The sequence below is a fragment of the Spea bombifrons genome, chromosome 5 (assembly GCF_027358695.1).
Source record: "Spea bombifrons isolate aSpeBom1 chromosome 5, aSpeBom1.2.pri, whole genome shotgun sequence".
NCBI classification, from domain to species: domain Eukaryota; kingdom Metazoa; phylum Chordata; class Amphibia; order Anura; family Pelobatidae; genus Spea; species Spea bombifrons.
Window position 1 is genome coordinate 11,935,468 of NC_071091.1, and position 12,222 is coordinate 11,947,689.

The 12,222-nt window shown below is 39.9% G+C and overlaps 2 protein-coding genes across 2 annotated transcripts in view; both read right to left on the minus strand.

Annotated features, from left to right (window-relative positions):
- The window catches only part of GAD2 (glutamate decarboxylase 2), a 35,804-nt gene extending 33,541 nt beyond the window's left edge, over positions 1-2,263 (minus strand). The window contains exons 1-4 of the mRNA XM_053466931.1: positions 2,024-2,263; positions 1,388-1,447; positions 1,128-1,277; positions 382-615 (exon numbers count right to left, since the gene is read on the minus strand). Coding sequence (XP_053322906.1) covers positions 382-615; positions 1,128-1,277; positions 1,388-1,447; positions 2,024-2,099 — 520 coding nt within the window. The 5' untranslated portion in view covers positions 2,100-2,263. The remainder of the gene's footprint in view (positions 1-381; positions 616-1,127; positions 1,278-1,387; positions 1,448-2,023) is intronic.
- A 9,388-nt stretch (positions 2,264-11,651) lies between these two features.
- MYO3A (myosin IIIA) overlaps positions 11,652-12,222 on the minus strand; it is a 57,827-nt gene continuing 57,256 nt past the window's right edge. The window contains exon 34 of the mRNA XM_053466786.1: positions 11,652-11,810. Within this exon, the coding sequence (XP_053322761.1) occupies positions 11,702-11,810 (109 nt within the window). The 3' untranslated portion in view covers positions 11,652-11,701. The remainder of the gene's footprint in view (positions 11,811-12,222) is intronic.

Sequence of the window (12,222 nt, forward strand, 5' to 3'; positions counted from 1 at the left end):
ATAAAATACAGTTGAGGTGGATAACAAAAGTCTATGATGTGAATAATGAGTATATTGTGGGTATTCAAATGTGTCTATGCAAACAAATATAAATAAAATTTATATACTGAATCCTGAAATAACATGTCTGCCATCTGTTTTATCATGTGTGGAAGTTAAATGGTTAATCAATCCATCGATAATATCGGTATCATTTTTTAAAAGGTTTTTAAGGACGCTAAAGGGAACTCTTGGTTATACAAGACAGATTAAGAAACAGGTAACATGCATTTTTTCTGGAACTTATTTTTTACATTTTGACATTATTTTCTCGCTTTAACCCTTTCTTGAGTCAGGGTGGTGAATCAGGTACTGCTTATATAAGAAAGGAAAATGCCTTACCTGTTTTGATAGCATATTTTAAAGTTGTCTTGCAGTTAAGCAGGATTTCATCCAAGGTCTCTGGATGTTCAGACAGCTCCCAGTTGTACTCCTGAAGAAGCTCACTTGGATAATGAAAATCAATCACTTTTGTGGACCTGTCAAAAGTTTTCACTATATATTGAAGCAAAATGTCCATAACCTCTTGTAGGAAACGCAGGGTATCCGCTTCTCCATTTTTTGCTGGTAGAAGATCTAAAATGGATCCCAGAATATAATAAATATTGTGTTAAAACCATATGGCAATTTAACAATAAAATGTTTATTTTTAAATATCTTTTGAGCATGCACCTCATTTAAAAGTGATTTTTTTAAAACAAAATATATACTTATTGTACAAATTGTGCACATTTTTTACTTGATTAAACAAAACATTTTGCTTATGACATTTTATATATTTCTTTTTAATTAATGTCTTGTCACAATTCCAGAAAAAAAAAATTGCAAATGTTTTGTTTGTTTCATTTTGCTGCAACATATATCAGTAATATAATTTATATTATGATTATATGGTTTTAAATGTAAAAATTTTATCAAAATTAAAATAGCTAAAATATATTTTTTACATATTTTAATCTAGATAATTTTTTAATAGGTATTGTTATTGTTAATATTTAAAAAGCCAAAAACAGTATAAATGGTTAAATGCATTGTTTGAGTTATTATGCTTAACGTAGAAGCAAAAAGATATACTATGTTATATGTACCTGTTGAGTACAATAAAGAGAAGTCCAATTCTCTCTTTTGGCAGCCACATTCACTTTTATCATAATTAGAAGCCATTTCTTTATTTTCCGAACCCATATCATCTTTAGTTCCAGGCTCTGATGATTTTTCACCTTCTCCATAAAGGAAAGCTACATGGAAATATACAATTGTATATATTTAATATTAACAATCAATTCTTGTTTTAAATGTGCAGTCAAATATGTCATATCTACAAAATGCTTATTTTTTTATTACATACCGGTTAATTTTGAGCTAATGCCTCCTGTAAATTTTTGGGCTACTTGGCACCAGGCTTTAGCTGAAACAAAAAGATAATATATTGTCAATAACAATGGTAAGGGATAAGGCAAATGGAACTTTATGTATTTTTTGCATCATTTATCAGGAAAAAATATATTTCATTACTAAATAATACTATATATACTATATATCTATAATTATTTCATGATGGTAACATAATTTTGAACATTTCTTAAAGAAAATATAATATTTCGAACATATTGCTGTTCATTATATAATTGTATTTTTTCAGAATTGTAATAATAAATTGTATTAAAAAAATAATACAATAATATCATATTTTAAATGAATGAATCAGACACCTTACTATGAAACTAAGAACTAAAATATTAAATTTAAGGAATAATGCAAATAAAATATGTAATATAACAGAAATTCTATTTATTTATGTTTTGCTGTAAGTGGCATGCATTTTAAATACCCTTAACCTGCAAAGGAAAACTTTAGTGCTGTCCTATAATATACAAATAGAATTCTTGAAAAATGACCAAACTGATATATATTACACCAGCTGAGGCAGGAATTGTCTGTGTTAATAATAAGTAGATTTTGAGATATAGGGTTCTGTTCTTACCTGGCCCTGGGTTATCTTGTTCTTTATTCCCATCTTGTGCTCCAAAAGACCAGAAGCCAGAGCTGGGGGATGCCATCCCAGTCCTTTAAAATCACAATGGAATGAGAGAAACTGGGTGCAGGGAAATGCTGCTGTTCAATGGCTTTGACAGGAGCATAGAAATCAACAGCCAAAGTCAAAGGGAGAATATCACTGCCAGAGGGAATGCCCTGCCCAGCAGGGTCCAGCCTGAGAGCAGCTACGGGGAACAAGCTGAGTGGAGCTGTCTGTGTATAGAGCAGGCTGAGTGGAACTGGCTATATAGGGTGCAGGCTGAGTGGAGCTGGCTATATAGGGTGCAGGCTGAGTGCAGCTGGCTATATAGGGTGCAGGCTGAGTGGAACTGGCTGTATAGGGTGCAGGCTGAGTGGAGCTGGCTATATAGGGAGCAGGCTGAGTGGAGGTGGCTGTGTAGGGAGCAGGATGAGTGGAGGTGGCTGTGTAGGGAGGAGGCTGAGTGAAGCTGGCTGTGTAGGGAGCAGGATGAGTGGAGTTGGCTGTGCAGGAAGCAGGCTGAGTGGAGTTGGCTGTGTAGGGAGCAGAATGAGTGGAGCTGGTTGTATATGGAGCAGGATGAGTGGAGCTGGCTCTGTAGGGTGAGTGGAGCTGGCTGTGTAGGGTGAGTGGAGCTGGCTGTGTATGGAGCAGGCTGAGTGGAGCTGGCTGTGGTGCTGAATCTGCTCCTCTCAGTAACTAAATCCTCAGACTCCTGTGCATGGAGGCAGCCACGATATTCCCTCCCTGAGTTTTCTGCAGACACCGATTGGCTGAAGGCAGAATCTCTCCTAATGCGGCTCCATCAGACACAAAGTGAGAGAATCTAAAAGATTAAAAATAACAGAACACAGGGGCTGATGGTGATTTTGAAAATGTATTTTTAGCAGCTGACCCAGGGGCTTTTTCCAAGGCTTGCTCTTTTTTCCATACACTTTGTCTCAGCCCTTCCCTCCTCTGTCAAAGCTGCCCCCTTTCCATTAACCCTTTCCTTTACCTCACCCAACCTCTCTCCAGTCTCCACCCTTTCCCCCTTTCTTCAGCCTTTACCCTTTTTATCATTCTCTGCCTTTAACTGCCCTCTCACTCACTTCCTTTTAACCATTCCCTCCTTTTGTTCTAAACTTTTTTTTAACCCTTTCCCCTCTTCACCTAAATAATTTCCTTTCCCTCTCCCCCATCTCTCCCTTTGCTCTTTAGCATCATCATACCAAAATGCTAATTGCCTCAGGGGCATTAACTGTTCTAGATGATGACAGAAAGATGTTTATCTGTTTTATATATACATCTCCATGCTCCCCGAAGTCTCATAAGGCTGAAGAGTACATTAAGAGCTCTATATTGGAAGCGATGGGAAGTGGGAAGTGCTTGGTGTGTGGTCACCAGTGCTTAACTGGTGTCTTGGGACCTGCACTGGTTAATGCTCTTTGGTTTAAACTGCCGGCTGCTTAGTGAGCTGGAACGTCCCATGAGTTCCCAGATACCAAGTTCATTGTAGTAGGGATCAGGTTTGTGCGCACATGCGGAAAATAAGCTACTTCAATTAGATGGATAAAATCCAAATAAAATAGCTAATAATGATATTGGACTTCACCACCTGCCTCCCCGGTGTGATGTCATTTATTTTGTTTTCTAGCAGATTCACAAAGCTTGCAGAAACCGAAGCAGCTTCAAAATAATACAGAAGCAGAAGAAATCTTGATGGTCAGGATGCTTTTAGAAGTGTGATAGGTCCATTTTAGCCACTTAGTACTTTAATGGGTAACACTTTACGATAAACCTTGATTGATCAAGGCCTTATTAAATTAAAAGGTTTTGGTTTTTTTTTCACGTGCAGCAATAAACCTTCTCGTATTGAGAGTTAAAGATAGATTTGGGTAAATGGTGAAATGTGTTTGTGTCAGAGTATATTCACTCCTTTTCATTTTAACTTGCAGTAGGTATAGGTATAGTGTCACCTGCTCTGTACATTTTGTGACAGTGTCAGGACTCGAGTGATCAGGTCGGGTAGGAGCCCATGCGCAGGGGATACTTGGGGTTCAGTCTGTAACCCACGGTGCATGATTATGCAAACAAAGACACCACAAACAGAAATCCAGGTAATGCAGTGTATTTTATGTATAACAGGACCAGCAAATAAGGGTAATATAGTCTAAGCAAGTAACCGGACGTATGGCAAAATAAAATACAGGTAATAAGTCTTTTGGCAGGGAGCCCGCTTGGAAGGGCGTGACAGATAGAGAGCCCGCTTGGAAGGGCACAAAAGGCACACAGCCCACTTGGAAGGGTACAAAAGCAGGGAGTCCACTTGGAAGGACACAATAGCAGGGAGTCCACTTGGAAGGACACAAAAGCAGGGAACCAGGAACAGTACAGGTGCAGAACCACAGCAGGAAGGTCCATAGAATTCAATACAAAGGCCCTGACTGAAGGGCAGGGCAGGTTCATAAAGGCAGGGCAATCCAGGTAACAAGGCCCAGCTGGATGTATGGACTAGGGCTCAACCCAGGTAACAAGGCACACCTGATCCTAGTAATGAGTTCTGAGTGCTCCAGAGGGCAGAGGGTGGCCACTAGTGGTAGCAGATTTAAATGCCACAGGTATAAAAAAGCCATGGTTCAGGCAGTGAAAAATTGGTTCCTGACAGACAGAGTACAAGGTAGGATCCTAAATGGGGTGTATGTAGGACCCAAAGTGGGGTGTATGTAGGACCCAAAGTGGGGTGTATGTAGGACCCAAAGTGGGGTGTATGTAGGACCCAAAATGGTAGATAGTTTCTAAGTGGGAAAACACAGCACCAGGGAGAGGTGATTAAGGTATTTTGGGTAATTTGGGTCTCTGTGGTGGAGTATCTGGAAGAGCGGGGTTGATCGGTTCTCCATCCCACTTTCTGGGAGAGCTCCATACATAATCCAGGCTGGCCTTTCCATTTTGCTGAGCCCTGAGGAGCTACAGGTAATTAGACTCACCTGTTGCCTGGTTACATGCAGCTATATAGTCCAAGAGGTCACTGGGCCTCTAGGCCTATTATGGACCTTGCAGCCTGGGGGAGGTAAGGTATTTCACCCTTTCTGTAAACCATACCCAAGCGGAGTATTTTTGCCAATATTTACCCTATATACAGTATGCTGAGCGATGCTAAACCTGCCTACTGCGTACCATTTTGTAAAGTATCTCTTCTGACTGATAATGAAGTCTCATAGTCTGCCTATTAAACTCCTTACATAGTACTATTTTCATAATGAAGTAATAGTGATTTATAATATAAGGCCACAAAAATTGGCTCTTCTTTAAGGTATATCATTGTGTATATATCTATTCTGAATAAACGTGAACCCTAAATATAGGGTTTTTACAGAAAGCCTACAGTATATTGCGTGCCATTATCTGGCTCTTGGAAGCTGAAGGCTGAGTCAGACTTGCTCATCAGAAGCAACATCGTGGAGGGAGCTTTTTGTGCAGATTCCAGCTAGGTGACCAATGAAGCGTGGGATTCAAGGCTGAAACAGATTTATACCCTCACTTCTAGATTGGACCCTGCAGGCAGAGATGCCATTTCCCTGCCCCACCGGCTCCACACGACTGAACAGGGATACACGGTTTTATTCTACACAATGAGGCACAGAAACACATGGAGCTCTAGACAGACCGAGGGCCATCTACAGACAGACATCACTGACTTTGAACACATTCAAAACATTCGTTGAGTAAAGGCGTCATTCATCCTAAATGCAAAATCAAATTGAATAGTGCTGCTATAAAATGTAACATTAAAGATTTGTGTTATATTAATAAAATAAAAGGTTAAATTAGGTGAAATTACAAATGTATCTATCTACCCCATTGATCTCAGTCTCAATATAACTGTGTAACATGGTAGGGTCACAATACCACATCTATGACTGCGTTGTATAAAGCTATAATAGATTGTAAGCTTGTGGGCTTTGCCCTCGTTACTTAATGTAATGATTTTTCAGATCCGTTGAATGTCCCATACAAAGTAGTTATACACGTCTCATCTTTTACAGAATTAAGATTACGGGTACTGTTACTTTAAGCCTTTTATCCAAAGTATCCCATGCACAGATCTACTGGCAATCTGCAAATTATTACAAACCCTAAGGATTTTTATACATTTTCGCATATATCATAGGTGTTACAAAAATAAAAATGTTAACACAATTGAAATCACAAATTTATTCTACTAAATATGGTAACTTTTTTTTTGCATTAATTTTTTTCTACAGTTGCTTAAGTTATTCTCTAAAAGAAACATAACCCAAAGTGATTATTTAATGGCATAAGGATGAGTTGAATGGGTTGTTCTTACTTCCTCCCCCCCTTAAGAACATTTAAATGGAACCGCTGATTTTTCGCCTGTTTCATTCTTAGCAGTCAGGGGGCCACGGAACAAAGCAGCCCCAAGGAGGTAATTATAGGAATTAATTCATAATGGATTTACTGCAGATGGTAAGGACTTCAGAGTGAAGCTGTGTCAAACCGTTCAGAAGATATCAACTCCATTATTTTTCCAGCCAAACAAAACGCTTTCATTGCATGCTAATGTCTTCTATTTAACCCTTTGTCTTTTTAATCTCTTTCAGTGCAATGCTTTGTGAACCCTGTCCCAAAGGGTTAATGGCTGGTATACATGCAGCGCATGCTGCATGCCAGGCATAGATAATGAATATTGTTCTCAATCAACTTTAAGGGTTTTTATGTTATAAACTCAGCGCTGGTCCATTAATGTCAGACCGTAGACCAGTTTGATTCAGTGCAGGGTGATAGCTTGCATCACCCTGACTTAGAAGGGTTAATAGCTTTTTTTTTTTCGCAGTACAAATTCCCCATTGTCTAATGCAGCGAATAAATGCTTTTGCAGGTCACAGTGAGTGATTTCATATTAGCATGAATACATCAATCAATCTCAAAAAGAGACAGCCTCAATATTATTGTCTTTAGCCAAATGCACGAGAACATCAATTTTTAGCTTATCTTGCCGACTATTTAGTTTTTTTTCTTTCTTTACAATTTATTTTACTGTATCAATGATGGCGCTCACATTGCAGAAAAATAAAAATTTACATATTTTAACTGCACAGTTTTGATAAGTGTGGGGCAGATGAGACCTGCTCTGATAAGGCACATCATTTACCTATTTATCTAGGTCTGGATGCCTTTTAAAGTAGGAAGGAATGGGAAAATTTTCTCAGACACAACTACATGAACAGAGAACAGGCATGCTTATCTTATATATTGCCAGATTCCATTTCTGATTAGCTTATGGCTGTGACATCGGTTATAAAAAGGCAAGAAATATAGATGGAACTATCATAGCTGCTCAGAGACAGAGAGGGTGCCAAAAAGGAGCACATCAAGAATACCATAATGAAATTATGGGAGCCACAGCTATCAGTTATATAATATTTATACAGACCAGGGATGGCTGAGAAATTCCAGAGCCCAAAAATAAGCCACCTCCAGCAATTTATCAAAGGTTGAGTTTTGACTAGACTTGTGCATTCGGGCGAACATGAAAACGAACACGAAGAGTGCGTTTTCGTGTTTGTTCCGAAGACACCCGAAGAGAAGACAGCGGCGGTGAAACGTAGGCTAAGACGAAGACACACACCACGAAGATCTTCGTGATCGTCTTCGTCTACCACTCTCCCCAGTCCCTTCCCCTTCTAACTTACCTTGGCATCGCGGCAGTTCACGGAAGTGGAAATCCGCAGGTTCGCCGTCACGGGTTACAGGGCAGTGCGAATGAGCTTATTGGTCGCCTACAGGGACCTCCTCTGGCATCAACCAATTGGTTGATGTCAGAGGAAGACCCTGCAGGTGACCAATAGGCTCACTCGCACGGCCTTTGTAACCCCTGACAGCGAACCTATGGATATCCGCTATAGATAACTATGGATATCCGCTATAGATAACGGGAGCGGAAATCCATAGGTTAAAGGGCCGTGCAAGCGACCAATAGGCTCACTTGCACGGCCCCTTAACCCCTTAAGGTGCAACAAGTGCACCAGGAGCCTAAAAGTCTGTACGGGCGACCAACAGAGTCGCTCGTACAGACTTTAAAAAGTTAACCCCTAATGAAGCAACTTGTCAGGCAGATCCCACTGGTCTCCCTGTTCTATCAGTTAAATGTCTGTACGAACGACCAATAAAGTCGCTTGTACGGACATTTAACTGATAGAACAAGGAGACCAGTGGGATGTGCCGGGTAAGTTGCAGCGTTACGGTTTTAAAAGTCTGTACGAGCGACCAACAGGGAGAACAGGGAGACCAGTGGGATCTGCCGGACAAGTTACGGCACCAGGAGTTTAACCTGTTCGAGCAACCCTATTGGTCGCCAGCAGGGGGCTCGTTTGCCATCAACCAATGGCAGACGAGCCCCCTGCTGACGACCAATACAGTTGCTCATACGTACATTTAAACTCCTGGCGCCAGAAATGCGTTAACCCGTATTAACCCCTTAAGTTGGCCAGTGAAAGGGGGTATTCCGAAAGTAGTCGCCATAGATCTGGAAGATCCCTGATCCTATCCCAAAATGCCCTGAAAACCATGGGTTTTTTGTTTGATTTTTTTTTTAGCACATCTTCACAATACAGTAGAACAGCTTGAAAGTGGGCTCTGTTTACAATCGCTCTCTGTTCCTAAATTAACAATAAGACTGTGATCTTAGGCTTAGTCGTCAAACTCCACATAAAATAGAGGCCAAAAAGCAACACCTGGAGTATATCGTATTTGTCGAAGCTTGGAGATATGATATAGTCTGACGTACTTTTGGGCAATGTCTCCTGACATAACATGGGTGCTAATGTTGTGTTATTATTTTTAAGAAAATGTTTATTCTGTGTTTAATTACAGTACTACATTTTCATAGAAATCTAGCCAACTCAATCATGGAAAGTCAATGTATCCCTAGAAAACGATAGTGAAAGCTTATGCTTGCTTTGGAAATGTTGAAGTACAAATATAGCCAACTTGTGGCTCTCTAATGGATTGTTAGGGCTATACGATTGATACGAACTGTGTTGCAAAAAGGTAAGTGCCTCGCATATGCAATATAAAATATAACTAGTAGTGTAAACCAAGTTTTAAAACATAAGACATTTGAAGGTGCCGTTCTCTCAGAACAATCTGTGGGTTGGCTAAATTAAAAGCAAGCCGGTTGTAAATGTATAGGTCATGTACATGAGGTTTTAATCACACAATTTGTGGTGCAGCGTAAAACTCAGCTGATTAGACATGAAAGATAATGGCACATGTTTCCCAAAATGGCTTGATACACAGGTAGGTGTTAGCTTTGGGTATATCGAAAAATGTATGTTCTTTTGGGTATTGATCTATACATCTTCCTATACTGCTAGTACCTGGTCTTCGGATAAATTCAGAAGACAATTTAACTTTAAAAACATTACTCACAAAAACATTGTCACTAACTAGCACTTTGAAATACTTCTGTATGTGCATCATTTGCAAGAAGCATCATATGTGCTGGAGTGAAATGAACACGAGGGTAAGAAATCAGAAAACATCAGTTTTACCCAAAAGCAGTCAACATGAATCCTACATCGGTCGGAAATACCCAGTTACTCCAAATACATTAATGCCTATATGTATGAAGCCAAATGCCTTTATTCTTACAAGATACCCATGTTTGGAGGGTTAGATTTTACGCTATTAAATTTATTTTAAGCTGTGGATAAGGAGCAGTTTGGGTGCAAAAATGGAGCAACCAGAAGGTATTCTACTTCTGTGGTGATTACAGCACTCTTACAACTATGGATCCAAATTGTTCTATCGTCTCTCCGTGAACTATAACATTGGGCAGCGAACAGGAATGCTGTAAGTGGTAATGTATCCAAGAAATACTCACAATGTTGTATTTATACTGAGGTTATGATAAATTATATTAAGCCTTCCAGAGTGCAGACATTCCAGCCACCATATGGACTTTAATGCATATTATAGATTTATGTGATGTCCACCTTGCAAATGCTTGGGGGATTCTGAAGAATTCACCATATGGATTTGCCCCTCTGCAGCCAATCCCCCCCCCCCGCGCAGCTATTTTGACCACCAGTCAGTTCCTACATTTGCTTGCACATGCGCCAGAAGCGCTTCCATTGATTTTAATGGGAGAACTTTCCTGCCACTGATTGGCTGCTTCAAGGAGGAGGCAGATAGCTGCAGCTTCTACCTAAGGTAAGTATTTTTTCCATTTTCAATGGCTGCATATTAAAGGGCTCGCAACGTACTTTAATATGCAGTCTTCTTTGGTGAGGCTGTCTGGGACAGTCTTCTGCGGTTTCCCCACTCCAGCAATCTGTCACGGTAAAGATCCAAGAGACTTTTTGCTTTACCTTATCAAATAAGTCTACTTTTATCTACAAACTCGCTATTACAGCTTCAGCGAGAATGTGAAGATAAGGCTAGGGATACATTTATCTCTTTAAATAGAGTCCACCTCGCTCTGTACACGTGTGTGGGTTTTGTTTCGATTCTCTTGAAATGACCACAAAATAATTAGACATCACAACTTGCGGGCAGCTTTCAGTATATGTATATGAAGTCATTTGTTGGCAAATTTACTTTCAGCACTAAAAAGTCTTTAACCCTGATGACTTCGGAGCATTTCTGGTCTATGGAACTTGGCAAGGGCAAACCTCATGTAAAAATGGCCTGTGTTTACAATGATCCACTAACCTTCGTCAGAAGTGCACCCGCTCTCACAATTTATACTTTATATAGAGCTTAGGGGCGAGAAGAGGGAGAGTAGATATGATTAAAAAATAATTTAAACACGTGATTTAATAAAGTACAGGAGAGAAGTTTACTCTAAAGGAGGCAGAATTGTTAACGTAAAGGCTTAGATGTGATGGTAGATAAGTGGAACAGTCTCCCAGCAGAAGTGGTAATTTATGGAAATTTAAACATATATGAGACAGGCACATGGCTATCCTTAATCTAAAAGAAGGCCATGGATAGATTAAGGTTTGAGTCTTTACAGCAGGAAAACGGGCGACTAGATGGACCGAATGAGTCTGATCTGCGATCAGGTCCTACGGTCGCATATACTGTGTTTATGTATAAGCTCTGTATAGTTTGTGGGTTCAGTGATTTGGTTCTTCTGTTGAACAAGAAATAATATGTAACACTGAGGCAGCGCACATCCATCATCACGCTGGGAACTCTATAATGTCACAGGGGCATCGAGGAAGTTATTTGGCAGCCTGAGCTGGCCATCTGGCACTCTGGGCTAATGCCTGGCGGACGGGTGGCTGATAGGGCCACATGCTTACCGATACTGCCACTCCAGCTACAAATTGGGTCCTGCGGTACGCAGCCTCCCTGGCCCTGAGTGGTGAAATTGTATTCAGGTGGAGATTAGGAAATATATATTACTTTGACAGCACATTTACATGCTTACAGCGATCCAACTAGTTAGGAAGCATTACCCATTGTACAGCGCTGTGGATTATGATGGCGCTATATAAAACAATAAATAATAATTTTACTGCATTTCAGTGCATGCAAGATTGTACACAAAGCTTTATGTAAACAAGGAATTTAGGCCCGTGAATGTTGTCCCTGACAGATTTTAATAAAGAGCATCATTGAAAAAGGTCAAAATTAAAAATTCTGAATAAGGCGTTCGCGTTGCGACGTTTTTCTGAGAAGTTTCCTGTAGTCGTATGGATTGTCCTTCATTTTATTTGTTTGGTGTTCGGCTTCAGATGATCTGTGGGGGCAGAAAGGGAACATTTTACTTTTTTCAGAAAAAAAAACCTGAACTTTGTTTTACTGGCTACAGTTTCCAAATCCGATGTTTTCTGTTTCCAGGCAAACTGTCGACGTCACTGTGCTTCACAAATGTAACTTTAGATCTATCAAAGCAACTAGCTTGGAAAGGTTAAGCATGCTTTAGATTTCTATCGTTCAACACATTTCAAGAGCAATCAAATAGTGTGTGACGGGCTCCCACGCACACGCAGACTTGCTGAGGAGTGGTTCTAGTGGTTTCTACCGAGCTCATCAACCAGCTTAGTAACCCACTTCCAATAAAATAAAGTAATATACGATATTAATTATCGGAAATTATAGATTTCCCTCAGTTCTATAAAGACATATTTAAAATTGCAAAAATATTTGTT